This window comes from Filicampus tigris, chromosome 5 (assembly GCF_054856515.1).
Source record: "Filicampus tigris isolate MCC_2025a chromosome 5, RoL_Ftig_1.0, whole genome shotgun sequence".
Classification (NCBI taxonomy): domain Eukaryota; kingdom Metazoa; phylum Chordata; class Actinopteri; order Syngnathiformes; family Syngnathidae; genus Filicampus; species Filicampus tigris.
This window is the reverse complement of record NC_141221.1, coordinates 7,040,142-7,063,633: the sequence shown is the minus strand read 5'-3', so window position 1 is coordinate 7,063,633 and position 23,492 is coordinate 7,040,142. Positions and strand designations below refer to the sequence as shown.

Sequence of the window (23,492 nt, the reverse complement as noted above, 5' to 3'; positions counted from 1 at the left end):
GCACCTTTTATGCAAATGACAAGTTTTAGAAATTGGTATAGCTGCCAGAAAAGCAGCTTTGAATGAGACTCTTGGCAGTGCCCAATAGAGGGACTTATCTTGTTTGTCTTGAGGTAATGCCAAGTAGATGACTTATTTCAACAATGAAATGAAACAGCGAAATGCATTTCCCACTGTAATCACAGTCCCAATGTTTGTTTTGATACAAAGTATATAAATCTAATGCTCATGTGGTTTCGTTTTATCTTCATAATTACAACAGCACAGACACAGTTCTTTGTGAGTATTTCTCTAACACGGTGACTGAAGATAGCGTTCCCACCAGCACGTTTTTTCCCTCTCATATGTCAGAGCACGAACTGTATATTCACCTAACTAATGTACACCGCTGGGAAACATGCATGCCAGCCTCTGTATATACAACGCGTACACACAGCTATCCACGCACAAGAGACCTTAAAAACACACCACTAATTGCTACAGAAGGAAAAAGGCCAACAATTCCGGAAAAAAAAAAAAAGGCCACGCTTTAATATTCATGACAAATCTACATATTCATGGCAGCTCAAGAAACATGTACAACCTGACAGAAACAAGTTTTTCTTGATTCAGCACACTGGAACAAGAAAAACCCAGCAGGGGGTCTATGACTACATCTAGCACTGACTAAACTGAACTGGTGGTGAGTTACTATTAGTATTATGGATGTGCCTTGAACTGATAAGGATAATAACTACATTTTGTCACAGAAATTAAAACAGTTCACCCCACCAAGTCTTTCGTGCAGGTGTGGGCAATTTTCCAAGGTGGCCATGTGAGAGCGGCGCGCCGGCACGTGCGATCAGAGCGGGGAACAGAACTTGAGGCCCATTGCATTTGTGGCGGGTGTTCCTCGTTGTACTTTATTTATGAGTTATTTATTTTTTTAGTTATACTTGGGCTGCTTAACACGACCTCACACATTGTGTCACTGTAATGTATGGACAGAGAAATACCTCATTCATGTTCACTCAACATGATGCTTGCCTAAAAGAGATGTGAGTGTTCATTCAATTTCAAAAGTTTTTTTTTTTTACTTTAATAAACAAAGAATTAAAAAAAAAAAAGTGTTCATTAGTGGTTTTGTAAATTAATAATCGTCAACCCAAAAATTTCTGGATGAGTTGAAAAAATGATTGTTAGACTAATCGGCAAAAAATAGTCGATAGATTCATCGGGAGAAAAATAATCGTTTGGGACAGCCCTAGTTGGTACTTTGATTGCGCTGGCATTTGTGCATGCAGGGCGCTCCTTTGTTCTTCATATCACTCACACCAGCCGCTCTCCCACTATCTCATCACATTTAAATGTGCTCATCTCCCGGCTCAATGCCCGAGTCTGCAGACGATATGAGAGTGTGATGAGGCTGCATTGCCGCTTCAACTGCTGTGTCACTAGTCTGGGTGCAAATGAGTGGACACAGGCAGCAGTTGTTAATGCAGCCGACACATATCGGCTGGATACTAATGAGGCATTTGGCATAGACTGACTGTGCTGATTATTCGACTCAACAGTGTAACAGAGGTCAATAGGCAATTAGCAGGAGTAACTCTAAAATCATTGTTAAGCATTGTTGATGTCTGAAAAACACCATATATCAAGTTAAATGGCAATTTGCATTCAAGTGGAAGCAAAAACAATCTTACTTTTTATGCGCATCAGTGTCACAAAATGCCAGGTACACTGACTAACGGTACAGTGGAACCTCTAAAGTCAAACATAATTCATTACGTGATGCAAGTTGTTCTAATGTCATATCAAAGTCCTCCCATAGGAAATAAAGTAAGTCCCTTTGATCCAGGCTGAAAATGTCGCCATCATAAAACCTTCATTAACTGTACAGGCAACGTTGTAATTAACATTTTAATATTCCTATCATCTAAATGTAAAGAGAAATGGATAATACAGTCAAATAAAATGAAAATAAAGTAAAACTACACACCCTTTTAAGTGGGGATGAACTACATAACATTGTATTGAAATCTAGATATGAACATTCAAGGTATTAATATCGCAAAAACAACGATATTAACGATGCAGGATTTTCCTCGCTCGCAACTGCATGTACAGCTTAAATTGATCCTTTCAAATCGCAGTACGTTGCATTCTGGTTCTATGGTAATCATCACTATTTACATCTGTGCCATAAAAAGCATAAGAAGCCAAAGCAAAAAAAGCACCCCTGTAGAGTGAATCGAGTAGCTTAAGTCACACCCGATGATACTTTGAACTCAAAGTTTTGTTTGAATTCTGAGGCAAATTTTAACAAAAAAATGTTGGTTGACCTTTGCATTGAACTCTGACTTCAATTGGTACCACTTTTGTGACTTGCACCATTAGAGGTTGCACTGCAGTAAATTCATGACAGATGAAATGTTTAAAATGCATGCATGTAGACAGAAAAAAACCAAACATTTCATTTAAAATTTTTTTTAAAAAAAATAGGTGCAATATTTTTGTCGTTTTCTCGAGACAGACTGTTTCATTTTATTTATTTGATAAATTGTAATCACCAATGCATATTTAGTACATATTGCTGCCACCGGGCCAGAATGGATCACAATTTGGGAAAGTTTTAAAATTTTAAAGCATAAGTCAACCCAAACATTTTTTTTCAAGAATATGTTCCCAGCAGGCCCACTAGTTGAAACACGGTATTCTGATTAATTTTGCATTTGTGGAATATAAGTTAAGCAGCAAAAGGCACTCGTTTTTAGCCATCTCTGGGGGCGGACATTTTGTCTTCTGTCGACTGAAAATGGCCGCCCCCAGAGATGGCTAAAAACGAGTGGATTAACACTTATTCCACAAACGCAATAATTAACAGAATGCCCTGTTTCAACTAGTGGGCCTGCTGGGAACATTTTCTTGAAAAAAAAATGTTTGCGTTGACTTACCCTTTAAATTTGTTCATAAATCTATCTTTTTGGTCAGTTTTAACGTTTTTGTGGTCTCATGAAAAGTCATGTTTTGGAGATACAAAGATTCCACCCAACAGCAGTGATATGGACTTCAATATAACGCAGAAATGCAACGTCACCTGTGATGGCTGACTTGCAGCTCCCCAAGAAGCTGATTCTTGAACCACTGGTCAAAGTCCACGTTGTCAAACAGCTCAAAGGCAGCCAGTCCCACTGCATTGAACACTGCAGATAATCAAAGAAAAAGGCCACAAAAGCAGAGTCAACAAATCCAGATCCAGTACATTTTTTACAGCATTCTACAATAAAGTAGGAGATTTAATGTACTGTATTTAAAAATGAAGCTCTAGGATTCAACAGAAGAACGACTCCAGTATTCAGATGAGCGAATGATATGCCCTTCAACTGCAGAAAGCAACCAAAGTCAACATGAAAGTAAATTAAGGCAATTTGGCCTTAGTACATTTTTGGCATGAGCGTCAGCAGCATGGAAATCAACAGAGAATCTCAGAAAGAGTAGCAGGTAGCCAGAGAAAACATCAATAAAAAATATATGTTGTAAAATCATCAGTGGATTGACATGATGTGCTGACTGTGATTTAATTTTTTTTAATACTATACCAATAATATTTAATTTTAATACTTGGACAGCATTTGATTTGGCGTACTTTGGCACAAGTTAGCATTCAATTGGGAAAAGTAAATTATGTTGCAAAAAATATAGAGTACAGGAAACTTAATAAAGAAGAACATTTTCCATTACGTTATAATTTTTTTTAAGGTACAGATAATATGAATAAATATGTGTGTGTGCGTGCGTGCATGCGCACGCAAACACTCATGTCCTCCACACACAGGTTTTGGATCAGTATTGGGCTGCAAGCCATTTGAAAAAACAAAAACAAAAAACAAGCGCAGGGATTCCACTAATTGCAAAAACTACATTCAGCATAATGGTGGTTTGCACAGTTAATCATTTGTTTTTGTTTCTATACCGGTCCAATAAAATAAGATTTCCCGTGAAACCGGTCCCTGGCAAAGACAATGTTGGGGACCATTGTTCGATATGACGTTCTCTTATCTCTCACTAGTGCAATTCCGGTGTCTGATTCAAGGATACAAACTACAAACAACAAATGTCTGCTTGCATAACGACCACTTAAATGCCACTTTCCATTCCACCCTGCTGGAAAGTAGAAAGTAGCCCACTTGTACTGTGCAGAGGTGGACAAAGAGACAGACTGGGTCGTCAGTCTGACGGACTGTTTTGCTGACGATTGACGGGACAGCTTTTAAAATAGACGGACTGACGAATGACGGAAGTGGATTTTCATCCATCAGTGTAATCGTCACTGACCGCGTCCGTCATTGGCAGACACCCGTTTTCCTGACATTTTTGGGGGGGGCCGACTGACGGACCAACAGACTTCTGACGGACTATGTGACGGACATAAATGAGGGACTGACTGGTGGATTGACAGACTGGCGATTATAATTAAGTCCGTCACGAAAAAAGATGGACTGACGAATGACAGACGGGTACCCTGGCCGTTGAAGTATGTCGAGTGACGGACTAGCAAAATTGAGTAAAATACATACCTCTGGTATTTTGTATGTGACAAGCGCTCAACATTATAACATTCCGAAATAAATAATTAATAGTTTACAGGCATGATGTACTTACGGAGAGATAATTTGACACACCTCAACATTTTAGTGAATCTGTATTTAGATAATTATTGCTTAAATGAGGGATTTGTAAACTAACGTATGTGCAGTGCTCACCCTCTGCGTGACATTAAAAATCCAAGTTGGTTTTGAGTATGCGTACATTTTTTCTATGAATTAAAAGGGTGCATGGTTGAAAACAGTTTGAGAAAGGCTGGATTAGAAATCACCCTCTCTCCACGCAGACCGTGCAAAATATTTGCATTAGAGTAGTAAAAGTACCGTAAAATTCCGTCTGTTAGGCACACTAGTTCAAAGCCGCACATATTACGCATACAATACGGGAAAAAAACAAGAACTGCCAACATTGCTGTAGGAAAGTAAGTGGAAACAGCACAAAGAAAAATGAAAATACTGCTAGTGCCAAAGCAAAACATGCACACCAAAAATAAGACCCCTTTGACCTAGTTGCATTGGTTCAATCACTCCGAATTAATGTGCTTGCCTTCACTGTCTTTTTCAATAGCTAGGTCTATTGCGGTGAATTTCGAGGCTGCACTTTGGGCATGATGTCATGTTTTTGGTTGAAGGTGTACATAGGGCTGGGCGATATGATTGAAAAGTATATCACGATATAAGTGTTTCATATTAGTCGATATCGATATATATATAGAGATTTTTTTTCTTTTCTTTTTTTTAACAATTGAAAATAATATCCGGAGAATAATGAATTTAGTTTATTTTATTTTAACATAATACTTAAAGGGGAAGTCAACCCAAACATATTTTTTTCAAGAATATGTTCTATGCAAGCCCACCAGTTGAAACAAGGCATTCTGATAAATATTGCGTTTGTAGACTAAGAGTTAATCCACCCTTTTTTAGTCATATCTGGAGGCGGCCATTTGGTCACTTCTGTCGACTGAAAATGACATTAAGAAGCTAACAATAGATGAAAAGTTGCAGAACGTTGTGGAAAAAAAGTCACAGCATATAGTCCAAATGTCATGGTTGATGCAACAATAATCTTACAGTATACTGTATACCATAATAACAGCAATAATAAAAGCAACCTTTGCCTTTAGCACAAAACCAAGCTAAGACAGGATTTGCCAAAACAGTCAGGTCAAGTCAAGTCAAATTTATTTATACAGCCCTTAATCACAGGAAAGTCTCAACGGGATTCACATTTGCACCAGATCATATACACGACATCCCCTGATCTTATTAACCCCAGGAGGGCAAGGAAAAACAAACAAAAAAAAAACATCTGGGGGGAAAAAACAGTGTTCACATTTACACAGTGACACAGCATCCGGCAATCAGATTTCAAAAATGTCAGTGACAGTGTCGGCTGGGACACAGACAGAAAAGTCGGGTGTTTAACTTAACACCCTTGTCCCAATTTGGGAAGACCGTTGCAACGTCAGCTTCCTGCCTCCATTATAACTCAAGATACTACAGAGGGCAAAAAAATTGCCATGCCAACTTTGCTCCCCTAATTCTGCGTGGGTGAAGATTTGATTTAAGTCAGGAACTGCTGAGTGTCCAGGAAAATGATTTTTCTCAAAACATTTTTGAAACAGTAGCCTTAAGAATAACATAAACTGTATACTTAAACATGGTGTTGACCCAGCTTTGAGATAAAAGCTGGTTAGCACGTCTGCCTCACAGTCCTGAGGTCTGGTCTCCAAATTGTACATAGGTGTGAGTGTGAATGGTTACTTGTCGATATGTGCCAGTCAGTCGATAAAGGCACCAACTAACCCGCATAGAGAATGGATGGCTGGATAAATCAGATTCGCTGTAATGTGATGATGGTAAAAACAAGATTTATAAATACAACGATAAAACAATTGTCTGATACAGCTATAAGGCCCATGCCCTTATAGAAGCAGTGAAATCATGCAGTCAGTGAAGCATTTAGGATGTTGATGACTGCAGGGCATCCGCTATTGAGGGAGAATGAAGCCAAGATAATGTCCTCCGAAGTACATGGCAGAAGGACTGTGGCGTGCACATATGCCTCTAAGGACAAAAAAAAAAAAAAAAAAAATGATGCAAATGCCATGTGCAGCTTGGGCACCTCCACACCGCTTGGTCACATTTGCTCTCATTCATCCTGACTAACAGATGCGCTAGTACAAAGACTCAGACAAGGCAGATGGGCTGAAGGTGCTGAAGCAGGCGCTTGATTCTTATCAATGAAACACTGCTAGAAGTTGACTATTCAGGACAGGTAAATGGAACTGTCGGAAACTCTGCTAATGGTACGCTTTGTTCAACTAACTTCTTCCAAGCAATTAAAGAGATTATAGACGCAGTAAATAAACGTCTAATTCTTTGCTGGGAAGTCAATTTCGGGTCTTTTCATGCTGACATGTTTATGAGTGTCTTTTTTTTTGGTTTTAAAAAGCTAGACCCTTTCACATAGCCTAAGCCATAACACCCAGCCCTATAAAGATTGTTTAAAAAGGAGTTTGTTTAATCTTTATATTTACCAGTTTACAATACATCTTTATGTATATAGCGCAATAGTTGCATTGAGGTCTTTAAGTCGTAATATCTTAATATTAAGGGTCCTGTAGGTATTATATCGTCCTATCCTGTGAAAAAGATGTGTCCAATTTTGTGACACGGAAACCCATTAACGTAAATATGAAAAACAAAAATTGGAAAAAAAGGACTTAAGTGTTTTTCACAGGACAGCATTGGTATGTTAAATAAAATTACCTATATTCAAACTTTTTTCCCTGGGTTCAATAGTTTAAAAAAAAAAGTGAAGAAAAAAGAAAGAAAAAGAACACAAATCAATATATAATCAATATAGACAAATATGAAATACTTATATCGTGATATATTTTTCAGCCATACCACCCAGCCCCAGTCCAAATCTAGCTTTTTCTCAGTTTCTATTTAGTTGTAAACCCCAATTTCACTTCCTATGAGGCCAAGAGACCTCAGAGGATTTGGGGATAATGTATTAAAACCTCAAAGAAGTGCAGCTATATAAAGAGTTAATGTATCTGCTTGTGGTTTGACAACACCCCGGGCCCTGACTTGCATTTATTCATTTACACATAATGTTTTATAGGCTGAATGATGGACAAGAGCGTCTGGTCCAGACTCCAAACTCAGGTTGTTATTGAGGTTTGAGGACGAACAACCCAACCGCATCATTAATGTCATATCCTATTAAGAGTGCTGTTAAAATGGTTATTATTTACTCATCACACATTTTTCTCTTCAATAGTGTTGACACTCACAATTGTAATTATCTGCAGCAGCGCACACAATGTACAGCTTCATTATCAACTTGTGTTTTTATTAAGACTGCCAGGAGATGACTATTGTCTTAACTGGCAAACACTTTAGTAGAAGTATCCACAAGGAGGCAATCTGATTCACTTTTGAATACCGGTAAATCATCTCAAGAGGCAGCGCTGACCTTCCGTAGAAGTACAAACACTGTGACTATGTAGATTGTAGAGAGAAGAAAAGAGAGGTTTGACTCACCCGCGTCCTTCATTAACAACTGAACAGGATCTTCCACATTGGTTGGGCCTGCAAAAAAACATACACACTTTTATTTATGAGAGAACTAGAATGGACCCTATTCAGGTTGGATAGGTAGGGACCCAGCCTGATCGTGAATACGGAATTTGCGCCAATAATTGACACTCCTCTGAAGGTGATAATTGCCCCTATTAATAGTTTGGACTAGGAATGCGCAACTTAAAATGATTGAGGGTCCCAATTTTTCATCAGCGTTACTGGGGGGGCTGTAGCTGTACTGTAGCTTCCTAACCAGATGTCTGACAAAAATCTCATTTTAAATATGGACAAAATAAGCGCATGTATCTGTTTTTTCATTGAACCAATGTACAACACAGTATCTTAATGTACAGTATTTCATGTTTAACATAGGTATAAAATGTCAAACATTAAAACACCAAAAATAACCTCATAGTTCCATTATTTTTTCCAGTGCAGAGGGCTCTCGTGCATAAAAAGTGATATTCAAGGACGGCATAAAACTACCGAACAGCAAACCAACATTAAGTGCAAGAACTCATTTTCTGAATTTCTTATAAAAATGACTGATTCAAAATTTTAACATCACTCGGGTACTATGTTTGTCCTTCATTTTATTCTAAATCCACAAAACATGACTATAATATTATAATTACTCACGTTGTAGAAGAGGACAGTATAAGACCCGGTGCCAGAGCAACTATGCCATGTCTGCGATCTAGCCAATGAAATGCATTGGATTTTTTTGTTGTTGTTGTTGTTGTTGTAACCATCCCCTCAAAAAATTAAAAAAAGCAAATCAAACCATCCATCCATCCATTACCTGAACCTCTTATCATCATTAGGGTCTGTTTCTCCATATTTAACATACGCTTTACTGGTTTTTGAAGCGGTTGTAGACAAAAGAGGAGCGATTCAAAGTTTCTTTTCGACAGTTGATGTGAGCGCGATAGATGTCATGATCACAGCATGTATGACATCACTCATGTCTACTACAAGCTAAGTCTGAAAGGATACAAACAACTGTGCGTCCGTTGGTGAGTAACATAGCTTACACATACAGAAAGAATGGTTTAATTCTTCAGTTCCAATTCGCTCCTCTTCACTTTAATTTTCAAACACCTACTCCTCTACATCTCCTCTGGGCCCCATGTAGACGACTCTCCTCGCTCCTCGTTCCATCCATTCATCCCATCTCAGACAGTCCAAAAGCACCAACATTTCTGCTGAATAACATGGGGCTGTTGCAAAACCGCTGCCCATTTCGGCGCAAAAAAACAATGCCCTGTGGACACAAAGCAACAACATTCCAATAGTGCTGAAATTCCCATCACTAAAAATGGTGATAAAGCAGGGCATGTGCTGTGTAAGTTTGGTTGTGCGACTAGTTTGATGGGGTTTTCATCTTTTTTTTTTTTTTTTTTTAAATTGACCTTTTCTTTCCATGTTGCAGAAAAGAGCAAATAGCTGACTTTCAGTGCAGGACTGGTCGGCACGTCCGCCTCACAGTGCCGAGGGCGTGGGTTCGATTACGGCCCCGGCCGTCCTGTGTGGAGTTTGCATGTTCTCCCTGTGGTTTTCTCCGGGTACTCTGTTTTCCTCCCACATTTCAAAAACATGCATGGAAGGTTATTGGACACTCTGAATTTCCCCTAGGTGTGATTGTGAGTGTGAATGTTTGTTTGTCTCTGTGTGCCCTGTGATTGACTGGCAACCATTTCAGAGTGTTACCCCGCTTACTGCCCGAAGACAGCTGGGATACGCTCCAGCACGCCAGCGACCCTTGTGAGGATAAGCGGTTTGGATAATGGATGGATGGATGACTTTCTGGGAATAACGGAAGAAAGGATTGAAAAAAAATGCTCATGGGTGAATAAGTGAATGCCAAACTGAATATGCGGGTGTCCATCACACAAGATCTCTGCACACACACGCACACACATTGGCATGCTCATGCACACGCATGCACGTACACAAACTTATGCAAACTCATTATCCCCTTTGTTACAGCTCATTTGCTCAGGTGTAAACACAATAATTGGATTCTGAGATGCATCTGGTGAGGAATGCGTTCTGGATATAAATGTGATCCAGCGTTGATCTGACAGACCTGTTTGGTATATAGTAAGTGCATTAACAGTAAATCTAAATGGATCATGTAGCCGTGAGCATTGCGGGGTGTGTTTGCAATTATGGACTTAGGAAAAGGAAGACAGCAGAACCTATCTACTCATAAAGGAATGACAATGGCCCTCATTTACTAATAAATGTGTAGGAATGTTGATACTCCGCGCAGAAGTTGAGCAAATGCACAAAATCATCGTCGCATTCACAACACGTGCATACCGGCCCATTTCCTTCGCACTTGCGTGTGTGTATATTGATGAATCAGAATTCATCTTAAATGACAGGGCGTCCCCTCGGCGCACTAATTTGTATAAGATGCACCCATATTTCACCCAAAGAGGGTGTCCTGTTGACCCATCTCGATCAACGGGCGGAGGTTTAAAGTTGCGAGAGTTAAAAAAAAAAAAAAAAAAAAAAAAAATGTTCAAAGAGATGGACCCCAAAATACAATTTTCTCCATCTTTATCCTATTTTCAAAAGCTAGGTATCATCACAAAGCTTGCTGAATCACAAAGGCTGACAATATATAAAAATTATGTCAATCACTTTTATTAATTAAGTAACTTAAAAATGAGAATGCTGTACACAATATCCACTGTGTGGTTGCAAACTCTTCTCCTTCAAATCAAACTTTATACACTACTTTTCATACATAAAAACACAAAGTGCTTCACATTTATTAAAATCCCCTATGAGATCATTCTGAAGTCGAAGGTGAGGACCTCAGTCAGTGAGTTAAGTCTAGGTGAGGAGTTTAGTCAAGAGTGCGCCGGGCAGATCGTGGGACATAGCTGCAGTGGCAGCTAATTACCTACCTTAGCCCGGTTTCTACCTCAAATTACATTTGTGGCTGAAATTTTGGAGACTCCAGTTCTGTTTTTATTTTAATTGCTCATTTTATTTGATTTTAGCGAGCATTCCAGCAACAAGTTTTTCCTTGCGTTTTTGAAGGTTGAAAGTAGCAGCTGGCTACTAGTGGGGACTGAATGGGTGCTAACAATGGAGAAATGCCAGTTTCTCAACACTGTGGCCGCATTACTGCATCTTTTTGTTGACTAAAAATGTGCGCATATCACACAGAGATAGATGGAAGAGCAAAATGAGTTTATTTGTCTTTTTTTTCGACACCAGTGTAGACAGGGGCTTCACCCTAGTGTGACTGCATTGGAGCGCCTCATTGTCATGGTGTGTAAAATCCCTGCGACGACGCAGTGGAACATATTGCAGTCACCGAATTCTTTAAGCGGATATGTTTTTGCAGCTGAAACATGTAATTATACAGTGTGTAGGCCCAAGAAAAATGCTAGCCAAGTAGCACCCACTTTTCTTGAACTAGTAGTGGCATTTGAAAAACAATTGACAGTTTAGCGGGGCGTGGTTCCAGCACATTCAGCATCTGAGAGCGGAGTGAACGACTTTCAACATGATGAATTCATTACATTGATTTTAAAAACTTGATTTTGTTAATGATTCAACATTTTCAGGATTCTTTACGACACTCCTCTCTGTGTGAGAAAACACCACCACCATTGGTCTCTGACATGAGAGTCGAAATATTCAATGGACTTGTTACACATGGTTGTGATTTTCAGCCAGCGACCTGTGTTCCGCCCTGTCAAGTCACATCTCTGCCATTTCACAAGTCTGCTTTCTACCTCTATTAGTCCTTGCGGTGTACCAAGGGCTCAAATCAATAGCCGACTCCCTTCAACCATTGAATTTTCTAATCAGCTGTCGCTCTTGCTCCGGTAGAATGTATTTCCACTTTGTCAATTGAAGCTGAGAGCAGAATGGGAAAGAGGCCGGGAGCAAACCCGACAAAACCAACGTGTGTGTGCAATGACACTATTAATTCAGAAGTACAACCAAAAACTATGGGGACAATAAAGCTGCAATCAACAGGGGCACAATGGCAGACGTGTCAGTGAGACCGAGTCCTGGAGACTTGACTGGTTATAATAGTAGTCTGTCGCGGGTGAAGTCAATAGTACTGACAAAGCTATGTTACATAAACTGCTAAAGTCACCGTGGAAGAAACTACATGCTTTAAAAAATATGTATATGATGACAGGAAGACTATAGGCACTGTAGGGGACAACACACAATGCGAATTCCAAGGACATGTTTATAAAGAAGGCAAAGCTTGCTGAGAACGATGCTAATTAGAAATGGGCTAATCCATTTGCCAATTAATGGAGGATTGTTGAGGATTCAGTCACTTTACATATGCTCAGTTTCCAAGATCTTTTCAAATTTGTGCCATAACGTTGACGTGTACTGTACAAAAATTAACAACAATGGGGGGGAAAAAAAACAAGCAATTACTTGGAACTTTTGAAACTGAATTAACTAACCGTGGAGATTCTGAACCATATCCAGGAGTACAGGCGTCAAGGTCTGGCCATAGTTGTGGAAGATATCCAAAAACAACACTTCTGTACAGGGCTAAAAGCAAAGAGAGAGAAAAGTGATCATTAGGAAAATACAACAATGCGGCGGCCAAAGTACTGTATTTTTCAGACTTGAGAAGTCGCACCAGTCAAAACAGTACATCATGAAGAAGAAAAACCATATAAATCACTCTGGAGTATAAACTGCATTGTTGGGGGGGGAAGTGATTTCACAAAAACCAACACCAGGACCAGAAGCGCTCGGATTCGCACCCAGAATGTACGCGTCCGGCAGCATGCTCTGAGCGCGCACTGTTTCGCGCTGGCCGGTCGGAAACTCAGATCGTAGTTCAAATGTGTTTGTTCAGTTATTCAGTGTGCCCCATTAACGGAATGCCAGAGTCCAATGCATCAGGAAATGCAGATGGAAACAGTTCAAGCACAAGCTGCTGATTGCTTTATAAAGGCTTCTTTATAATCCCGCGGGCCACTTCCATGAGCACGTCAATGCGGCAATGCCGTGCACAGTTTGCCTTTATACTCAAAGTTGTTTTGAAAATGTGTTGCAGTTTCACTCCAAGTCGGGGGTCGTGACTACGGCTGATACTGACGAGGACACCGCAGGGCGGAATTTCCTCTGCCTTTTATGGCCAATTCCAGTCTGCGTTTTTACTGCCGAGCAACGATCAAAAAGACAGTGACAACAATGGATATCGTGCCTGCTACAACAAAGCGATCTAGATGACTAGACGATGCATTTGATTGTACTGCGAAAACAATCTGGAAGGTGGTGGCGAAGGTGGTACTCGTGTGTCGGCTTTTTTACACACACAAACGTGACATACCACCCACGCCGCTTCCAAATTAGCTTGATTCGCAGCAACAAGTTGTAGGGTTGATCCTCTCCTCTTAGGTGACGAATAAATTGCCCTCAAATTACTGAGCCGGGCAAAGTGTACATTATCGCAACATGTGACAATGCACCAATCACAGGAGAGAATGCGCGTGGCGTCATATACGCAGCAATAATTTCTGATGTGTGGGCTGCATTTGTCGCAGACCTGTCACCAACATGTCGCGCAGCACTCTGTGTCGGTCACGTGATGCAATGTGGGAATATAAAGAAGCCTAACAATGTACTTTCTGAAATTAAAGGGAGGGTGGCGCGCTCTACCTCTCCGAACAAACACACGATCAGAGTGGTGTTAAGGCGTCATAGTTAATTTAATTTCAGAACGCACCCAATGTTGCCAGCCGAAAAAACTTTCGACTCTAAGTACGGAAATGTTTTTCTCTTTAGTTTAAAATGGCTTACCTTAACTAGAATCTTATGTCACATTGTGGCCAAAGGTAGAATCCTGGTTGGTTATTGTGCCTTTTGGTGCTGTAAATCCTTGTGGCTAAGCAAGCCGCTGCTAAATTAGCAATACGCCACACATTCGTTGCCATGACTACTCTTCTAATTTCATTTGGTGGTCGGAAAATACTTTGGGTGCATTACTGCCACCTTCTTCAGCATGCTATAAAGAAGGTGGCTGCTGCTGCTTCTTCAATTCCTCTTTTCTACTTTCTTTTGGCGACTGGAAAATACTTCTGGTGCATTGCCGCCGCCTTCTTTCCACCAGTGCATCAAAAGTATTTGCCAATCGACGAAAAAAAGCCAATGCAAATAGGGAACAGGGTTTTTGGGTGCCAGTCTGGGCTCTAATTGTAATATATACAAGTCGCACCTGAGTACAACTTGCAGCACAGGACAAACTATGAAAAAAAAAAGTCAGATTTATAGTCAGAAACATACAGTACCTGTAATTCCTTTTTTCACAATGTTCCCACACTCATAATGGTCGCGTGTAGTTTTGTTTTGCACTAAGTGACAAAATTCTGGGTGGGTGTCCCATTAAGAAAAATAAATAAATACAATGTTTTATCAATATGTTCATTAAAAGTCATCCATCACCAATCCCGAGAGCCAAATCAGCTTTAAGTGTAAAAATCAATAAATAATACAGGTACAAAATGTTCAGTGAGGCGTGTATGTGCTCACCTTACCGACCCTGCAAGCCTAAACAGATCAGCGGGGTGGCTGAATCAGAAAAAGCCAATTCACTTAAAATACTCACACAGGTTTATTGACGGGTTAAAGTCGCTTCTAATCAGGCAGCAGAATTCATGAACACGGACGAATAGTTGCATGGTGACATGTCCTCCGTAAACCGTCCTTAGCAATTCCCCTCACGGCATGCTAAGCAAAGGTCAAAGTAGCCTGTGCAAAATACTATTGGAATGTAGCACTGACTTTTGTGGCCAAAGTAACTGCCGCTGTCCAACAAGTCATGAATCTCATCATCTGATTATGGGGTAGCATGCCACTTTTGAAAGTGGACACAGTTGTGGCAATATCTGGCAGATCAATCTGCCATCATCTGCTGTTATGTTACAACTCTGATGTGACAATTTTTTTAGGATCTCTGTGTAAAAAAGGCTAACCGGCTTTAACGACACTGTGTACTGTGCAAGGTTTTTTTCACACCTGAATTGAAAAACCAATACCTGTGCAATTAGTTTTCCACTGAGATTAGAATGTCAATGGTTCACAGTCTTTTTTTTTTTTTCCTTTCACAACTTTTCTTTTGCTCAACTTTTCTGTTTTATGTGGCCAAGCCAGCCCTACCACTGGGTAGTGGTGCTGATATAACAATGCGGGAAAAGGTTGTGTTTACTATACTGTGCAACTTTGTGCCCAGGAAACCTTTCCCGGAGTTAATATGATCAGGGTGGGTGGTGACATATTAAAGTAGAAGAAATAACATGGAACGAGTTGTCAATTTCAAAATTCGAACGTTTTTTACTCACCCTCAAACTGTATTTCCAAGAGTCACCTCCTGTTTCCTCAACAGCTGCAGAGGAGAGAGTGAGAGGGAGTCAGATGGTGCTCAATGACATGTAGAAGGCTTCATTTGGAAAGTTTCTCTATTTTTCTCAACCAACCAAACACTCCTCCATTTGACCTCAAATCCAATAACCGTCAGTCCACACTGGTTAAAACGGCTTTCCAAAAAGATGCTACCTAGTTTAGATGCAGTGCAACCTCCAAAGTTTAACAATATGGTTGATTTCAAAGTTGTGATCACTTCAAATGTACTGTAAAGTAATTAACTCACCTTTGTCCATCATTAAAGTGGGATTGCAATGTTTTAATTGGTACAAGGCGTGCAATTATAAAGATGCGAGACGTTAACGTCTACTGCGTAATAAAACCAAACAAGGAAAAACTGCTCATCGTTTGACAAAACCTTACAGACAAACGTGTCGTAATTGTGATACATGATTATTAAATTAATATATACTTATATAGGATCATAGTATTTTTTTGTTTATGATTCTTTTTTATTCCCTCATCTTGCTAAAAAAAAAAAAGAAGCTGTGACTGACTACAAAAATGTTGTCGTTTTTGTGTTTCTTCAAGCAGGAAAGGTGACATATTGAATAAAAATTGTTTCGTAAAACATTATACCCTTTTTCTCCAAAATCAAACATTTAAATGATTATCATCCAAGAATGATGATTCCATAATTTTCGCCAGGGGGTGTAGATGACCGCTGCACTACAAAAAATTAATCAATGAGCTTCTGGCTATAATGATGTAGCTTCTTGATTTAGTTAAAAAATAAAAATAAAACGAAAAAAATTAAATAAAGGAAAAATATAGCCAAGTTTCGCATTGCAAATTCCCGCACAGCACAGATGGTTAACCCTTGCTGCTCTGAATAGAAACAGAAATGTCTGTCAATAATTAGAATTAGAATCTTTGTCACAAGGGAGTTCTGGGAAATCTGGATTCAAGTTATAGATTTACCAAAACTCTCAGGATCCTCTTCCCACATGGCAAGTTCCTCCTCCGTGAGGAGGAAATAGTGGGAGACAAGCCGGCGTCCGATCTCCGTCAGCGTGGGGTGTGTGAAGAAAGCCGTCTTGATCTTGTGAGCCTGCAGACTCTCGGGTTTACTGTCTACAATGACAAGACAATAAAGCTGTTCAACTCAGATATTGAAATCCAGTTGGCACATTGTTGTCTTTTGTCTCTACCGACATTTTGTGAATTGCACCAGTTATTATTATTATGAAGCACAACAATGTAGGAAAAAGTCATTTCCAACATCATTATTCACAACACTAATAACAAACACTGCTTTAAAATATATGATCAGTCATTTCCTCTTTGCTTTCATTAGTGCTACACTGCTTGTGGACCTGTCATACTCGCAGATACACAAGAGGCATCCTGTCTGTCTACATGACTGACAGGGTGAGTCGAAAAAATAAGTCGCATGGCTGCCAATAGCTGAGTCGATCAGCCAAGGCTCGATCATCCCTTAGGCTCTTTCACCTTGCGCCTTATAATATTGCCCTGTCTGGAAAGTGGGAACGATAAGGCAAACTTATGTTCAGCTCAACTCAGTCTGACTTCAACCAGCCTGCACATAGAAGTCGAGTCAAGCCATGATTGTCGGAAGTCTCAAAAGATGATTACTAGCAATTGTAGCATGCCCTTTACAGCAATTATCCTGTGGTGTGGATGAAAGTTGCACGATATAACGTTATCTGTATGATTTAAAACATTGATCTAAGATAAAGGCTCAAAATAAGCAGGTTCAATTTGCGTGTCAAAATTTGCATTTTGCGCCTGATATCGACACAGTGAGAAGAAAAACTGCAAGCTGGCGTATAAGTGGAACAACACGCTTATGTCACATATGTGCAGGAAGTCAGAGGAAGAAGCAACGCTATTTGGTTGACAGTGTGAGAAAAGAGCAAAAAGTGTGGTGGCTTTTTAGACTGAGACGCTAGGCGAGCACCGTGGAATGTGTTCGTTGCAACACGTTGCGTAGGACCCGAAATAAGGTCAAATTTAATGTCGCTCAAATCAGCGAGATTCATGTTACTGTACCTTACTAATGGAACATTAGCCCTGCGGAGGATTAGGTCTCTGTTATAACTACCATCAAATTGGATGCTCGTTTATTACCAAGGTGTCAAGTACAGCATATGCCTGTGACCATAACATAATACAGGGTACTTTAGGTAGGTTTCTACTTACTGGTTTTATTGCCATTCCTGTAGGCTTGATATGACTAAGATGGAGACAATATTGACCAACTTCATGGAGAAAGATGACTATGTTCTGCGACTAGTGCATATATTTGTGATGTTTGCCAAGATCACTGAATGAAGACTGCCACTTTTGCTTCTTGAGCAAGCCACTGGCTAGTTTGTCATGTGTTATCAAAAGCTAACTTGTGTTTTGTTCTAAAATGTCACATTACATTAGTGGTTATGCAATTTCATATTTGCAAGAGTGTTGTTGTTTGTTGTTTCTGCTTGCATGACATTAAAATGTTAATTAAAATAGTTCCTGTACAGGTAATAAATATTTTATTAAGGTGACACTCTGAACTCAGAATCAAAGTCGCCACAAAAGGTATTGCGATCTACCTTCGAGGGATCTCCGTAGTGAACATGTGGAGACGGCGAGGAGAGGCAGAGGTGATGAAACATCTCAAACACATCTTCAGCAAACCCCTCCCCTTACCTTCAATGTTTTTGGCAGGCTTATAGGCATCGTTCTTAACAATCATCTTGATGAGGTTCATGCACTGGACGATGAAGCGCTCGAAGGTGACGCCTTCCCCAACGGGCGTGAACACGTAGCTCACAGCGAATTCCAGCGAGCATTGGATTAGAGGTATAAATGCACAGGGATGGCACTCCAAGAAATCCAACAACTAAGGAAGAGGAGAAAAAAAATACTATAGTTAGAGTTCACATGTTTTATCACCTACCATTGTCTTCCTTCATGATGTGCATCTCAACTCACCACTTTAGTGTAGAGTATGATAGTCTTTTCCAGCTTTTCTCTACAAGTACTGCCTCTACCAATTTGTCGACCTAAAACGACACCACAATCAAAAGACAGTTGGACAACAACAGTTGGAGTCTTAATTATTCATAATAATTGCGGTGTTGTTGTAATTACACCTTTACCGGTGAACAGAATGTATGTTCGTCCCAAAAGCAACAGTAATTAGAGGATTGTACTTTCAATCAATCCAAAACTGAACACTTTGATAATTTATGACAGTGCCATACGGACCAAAGACATCGGTGGTGTTAAAATGACAGCAGAAAGCATAAACAGTGCCGATTAAATTTGGTTCAAGAGTCGGCGCCTCCTCTGTCTGTGTGCTGTCTGTTTGTGACATTACAGCTGGCAAAATAGCTTCACACAGTAAGTGGCAAAATGAGTGAGAACACAACCCTAACGGAGCACTTAGCAAATAGTCTGAATATCGCAACTAATTAATGTTAGTTTTGGGATTATTGGAATATCTTTTCAATATTTGTAGTTTGCCAACCTTAATCTGCGAATGCAATTGTAGAAAATTTGCTGGCAGAAAAGAGGCAATGAAATGTCTAAATGTAGACTACTGGCACCTGTCAGAATCTCTGCCACCACTGGTGTATAACAAAATCAACACTGGAAAAATGGCATAACTTCATCAAAATTGAAGAACGACATATCCGAAGTTTTGTGCCATGTTGAGATATGAAATACAGTTACCAACACGCCAAATTTAGTAGTAGTAGTACATTGTTTATTCTGTCATCAATCATCCAGTTGAATCCATTATAAACACCCAATACAACAATTAACAGTCAAATATCAGTGGCAGAATGGCACTTGCAAAAGCTAAAGCTTATTTAACCCTGGCCTTTTCTCCTCCTTCAAAGGTTTACCAATTTATTTTTATGCAAATACAAAAAAGACTAAACAAAATAGCAATAATAAATCATTGTCATCCAAATCATTCTCTACAACTTTCAAAAATAGATTTGCGAACACGTTTTTTAAAAACTAAAAGTGATTCACAGGTTTTCCAATATGTATTTGCATCATTCCAATATTTCACTCCAACAATAGAAACACATCTCCTTTTAATTCCTTTAACAATCTTTTTGCACAATGAACTTACAAACACCTCTATAACCATATTGAGACTCCCGGATTTCAAAGAGCTTTTGTATGAAGTGAGGAAGAGATTGTGTTTTTGCTCTAAACATTACTTGCATAATTTTATAAATATATAACTCTTTTTAACTTCATAACGTTTGATTTTGAAAAAGTGTGGGTCTGTATGTGCATAACAGTAAGTCTTATCAATAATTCGTATTGCTCTCTCAAAACCTTCTTTCAAAAAAATCGTAATTATTGTAGTTTTGGGGGAAGATCTCCACAATTCTATGCCATAAGATAAATAGGGAAATATCAAGGACCCAATTATAAAGTATATAAGGTTTTGTGATTTAGAAGATGTCTTTACTTTTATCATATTGCTATTGTTTTAGAAATTTCGCCTTTTATATAGTTGACATGTATCCATGTTAAATTTGAACAGGATACAAATAAAGCTCTAACCTTGGTTGCAGTGTAGAGATTTCTATGAATCCTGAGTATTCTCTTGGTGAAATACAATTACATACCATATACTGCATTACCAAAAGTCTATCAGATGTCATCACTTTATCTTTTCTGAGTGAAAAATACTTTGTCTCTACTTGCAGCGTGGCCCACACTCTACAGCTATTAGAGCAAAGTCCACCATTGAAGAGAATATGACATGGGAATCAATAAAAACATTTTCAACAGCGTGATGGTTCAAGGACAAAGATCTAAGAGAAACAGAGTACAACTTGATTGCAAAAACGGCCCCAAAAATACAGTTCACACAGAAGACCTGAATCCTTTGGAGTGTAGATTTAAGTGTTGACAAAAAAAAGAAGCAGTGCAAAAAACAACCCAAAATGAAAAAAAAAGATGGAAAGGAATAGAGACAAAGACACAAGCTTATTCAAAGCAATGATTTTCTTTCTCAAAAATCCTGAATTCTAACTTTTATTGCGTCTACTTCATATAAAGAGATGTCAGTCCCATGAGGGAAAGAAATTAAGGATCATGTTCATACTATTCCAGTCCAATGTGTTACTCCTTTTTTAGTATAATTGCATATAATTGCATGGAATAATATGTTGACTATAGTCTATCAAAATGGAGTGCACTAGACTGCAATCCAACAGATGTGCTCTTGAGTCACGTGACCAAAACCCAGAAAATAGGTGCGCCGTTACGTTCACAAGCTGAGCCTGTGGACAGGTTTGATGTCAATTTCAGTTGACAGCAGGTGGCAGTGCAGGACAAAATGGCAGCCCCCCTGAGATGGATGAAAGCAGGTGGATTGATCTGCTTAATTCTTATTCCACGAACGCAATATAAATCAGAATACCTTGTTGAATTCCAAGAATCAAATGTCAAATATTAATTGGTCCATAGTTCTGAAAGTAAATGACTGTAATGCTTGTTTGTCTATATGTGCCCGGCAGTTGGCTGGCGACTCATCCAAGATGTACCGCCACTCGAGACCAAAGTCTGCTGGCATAGGCTCCAGCTCACACGTGACCCAAATGAGCACACTGAAGAAAATTAACTAAAAAAAGCACCATAGAAAACAGATGGATAATTAAGGCCTTCATTTTGGGAAAACAAAAGTAAGAGGCTCTTTAAGGTGAGCAGACTCAGTCTTACTGCCTAATTCTTTGCTCAGAAACTTGACTTCTTCTAGTTTAGAAATGATAGTGTCACAAATTTTGAAGTATTTCATCATGCCTTTCATTCGACAACTGATCATATCTCAGAGATGCAAGAGGCAAAGTACTCACAGCATTCCAGGAACTGCTTTAGCCTTTCAAACACTGCATTCAGGAAACCCTAAAAAGGGGGAAAAGAGGAGCAAGATTTAATTGCTCGCATTTCTGCAGTTCAAGCGCTCACCGTTTAAGCAAAGTTACACCTGCCTAACCACTCAGGAGAATAAATAGCAGTGCCAGCCACACACAGGATGAAAGAGAATCCATTTTCCGAAGCCTGGGGTAGCCGTGACTAAACAAATGGAATGATAGATGGAGATGCAGTCTGTTAATATCTGCATTAGTGTTGAGCAACGAGGTCAACAGTGGTGTCATTAATCACCCACCTCGCGCCCACAGCCCAGTCACCTCAAAGACCCTCCAAAAAGAGCGAAGTCAAGAGGGGTTCAGGGAAAATAAAGTAGGAGGAGATGATGAAAACGACTTCCATGGCTTATCATTTGTTGAGCTAGGTGGATGGAAAAACACTTGAATAATGATCAAATAAAACATATGGGGATGAGTGATGAGAAAGCGATTGCAACCTTTATTTTTCATTAGAAGGAGTTATGCTAGGACAATAGTGACAGATGGTAACTACTTAGGATGATATACAAGCATAAGAAAAGTAAATGACACTTTAAGATTCTTACTATAAACTGCAAATGGAAGCAGAGAAGCTATTGAGCAGTGCTGTAAGGGACTGCATTATGTAAGCTAAGGAATAATGCAATAAAAGCAAATTGTGAAACTGTTTTTGTGACATACAAAATATCTTCACCCAAGAGGCGTTATTAGGCTGGCAAGTCTAATTTGCAGTTATGTGATAGTTGACGCCATTCAAAAATATGGCAGGTATGCATAAAGGCAAAAGCTTTATGCCACCTCTCCACTGCATAGCACAACTTGGCTTGGCTTGACCTACCTCAGTTTGGAGTGGCTAGTGTTCCGCCTAAAATAACGCCACAGAAAACTACACTAGTTGAAACAACACACGCTAACAAACATCAAGAAAGGAGGAGAATAAGGGTCTTCTCTATTTACTTGTAAGCATGAGAAGTGTGGCCTTGATGCTACTATTTCTAAACCAATGAATGAGCAGCTGTGGTACAAGTCACCCACATGGCATCAAACTGGTACGGTTGGAAGCCTACATTACATAATATTGTACAGTTTGGGCCTCCAAAAGCTGTACACTGTTAACTTGGTAATATTTACCAATTGAGGGGTTTATCAGTCTCGGTTATACCTTGTAATATACGCCTCTATTGTACATGTACTTAAGATAAATGTGTTAAAAATGGAATCAGATTCTTTGTGAATAGATGTGATCTCCTTCCCATATTATTTTGAATTCCCAAACTTACCGCGTGATCAGACCACTGATGGTAAATGTGAGGCAAAGTGTGCAGCACATTGGTTAAAAGCTCTAATTGAAGCGACCCACTTCCATGCACTTCCATGAGTATTTACACACTGTGAGGTCAACAGATGCATGAGTACCCCAAAAAACATCACACTTTTAATACATTTCCCTCTTTTGCCTCCACTTTCAACTCAGGCGAAGCTTTGTGTCTATCAAAAGACTACATTATCGGTTCCGGTATTTCAAATATACAACACATTGTGGCAAAATAAATACATTCAATGCCACATCTGATTGAAAAGTACCTTTACTATGGAGTACACAGCGTAGAAGGAAACCCAAGGATGGCGAATGAACATGCGAGGAAAAATTGTATTGTAAGGTAAAACAGGAACTAGCCTGGGATACTCACAACATGTAAATCCAATCTGAACATGAAATATTAACTCTAAAGCTATTATGTCCGCCCGCTGAGCTGGAATAACCAGCTCGAGGCAAATGACATTTTAATGTGAGAGTTACAGCCTCTGTAGACCTTGAGCCTTCTCGCTAGAACTTAACTCATTTGTGCTACATCAGACTGAATGATTATCACGGGTTTAAAAAAAAAAAAGGCTTTGGCCTCTACAAGTTCACTGACTGAGACTGCAAACCAAAAAATAAATTACGTTAACGTAGAAAATAGTCTCTGATGGAGATGATTGAGCG

At 39.4% G+C, this 23,492-nt stretch overlaps 1 protein-coding gene across 2 annotated transcripts in view; it reads right to left on the bottom strand.

Moving 5' to 3' along the window:
- The window catches only part of ipo11 (importin 11), a 94,374-nt gene that overhangs the window by 54,867 nt on the left and 16,015 nt on the right, over window positions 1-23,492 (bottom strand). For both annotated transcript variants that reach the window (XR_015086711.1, XM_086029748.1), the window contains exons 8-15: window positions 21,452-21,500; window positions 18,555-18,625; window positions 18,270-18,462; window positions 16,536-16,688; window positions 15,533-15,576; window positions 12,644-12,734; window positions 8,145-8,192; window positions 3,080-3,185 (exon numbers count right to left, since the gene is read on the bottom strand). Coding sequence is in view for 1 of the 2 variants with exons in the window: in XM_086029748.1 (XP_085885874.1) it covers window positions 3,080-3,185; window positions 8,145-8,192; window positions 12,644-12,734; window positions 15,533-15,576; window positions 16,536-16,688; window positions 18,270-18,462; window positions 18,555-18,625; window positions 21,452-21,500 (755 nt within the window). In the remaining variant the exon portion in view is untranslated. The remainder of the gene's footprint in view (window positions 1-3,079; window positions 3,186-8,144; window positions 8,193-12,643; window positions 12,735-15,532; window positions 15,577-16,535; window positions 16,689-18,269; window positions 18,463-18,554; window positions 18,626-21,451; window positions 21,501-23,492) is intronic.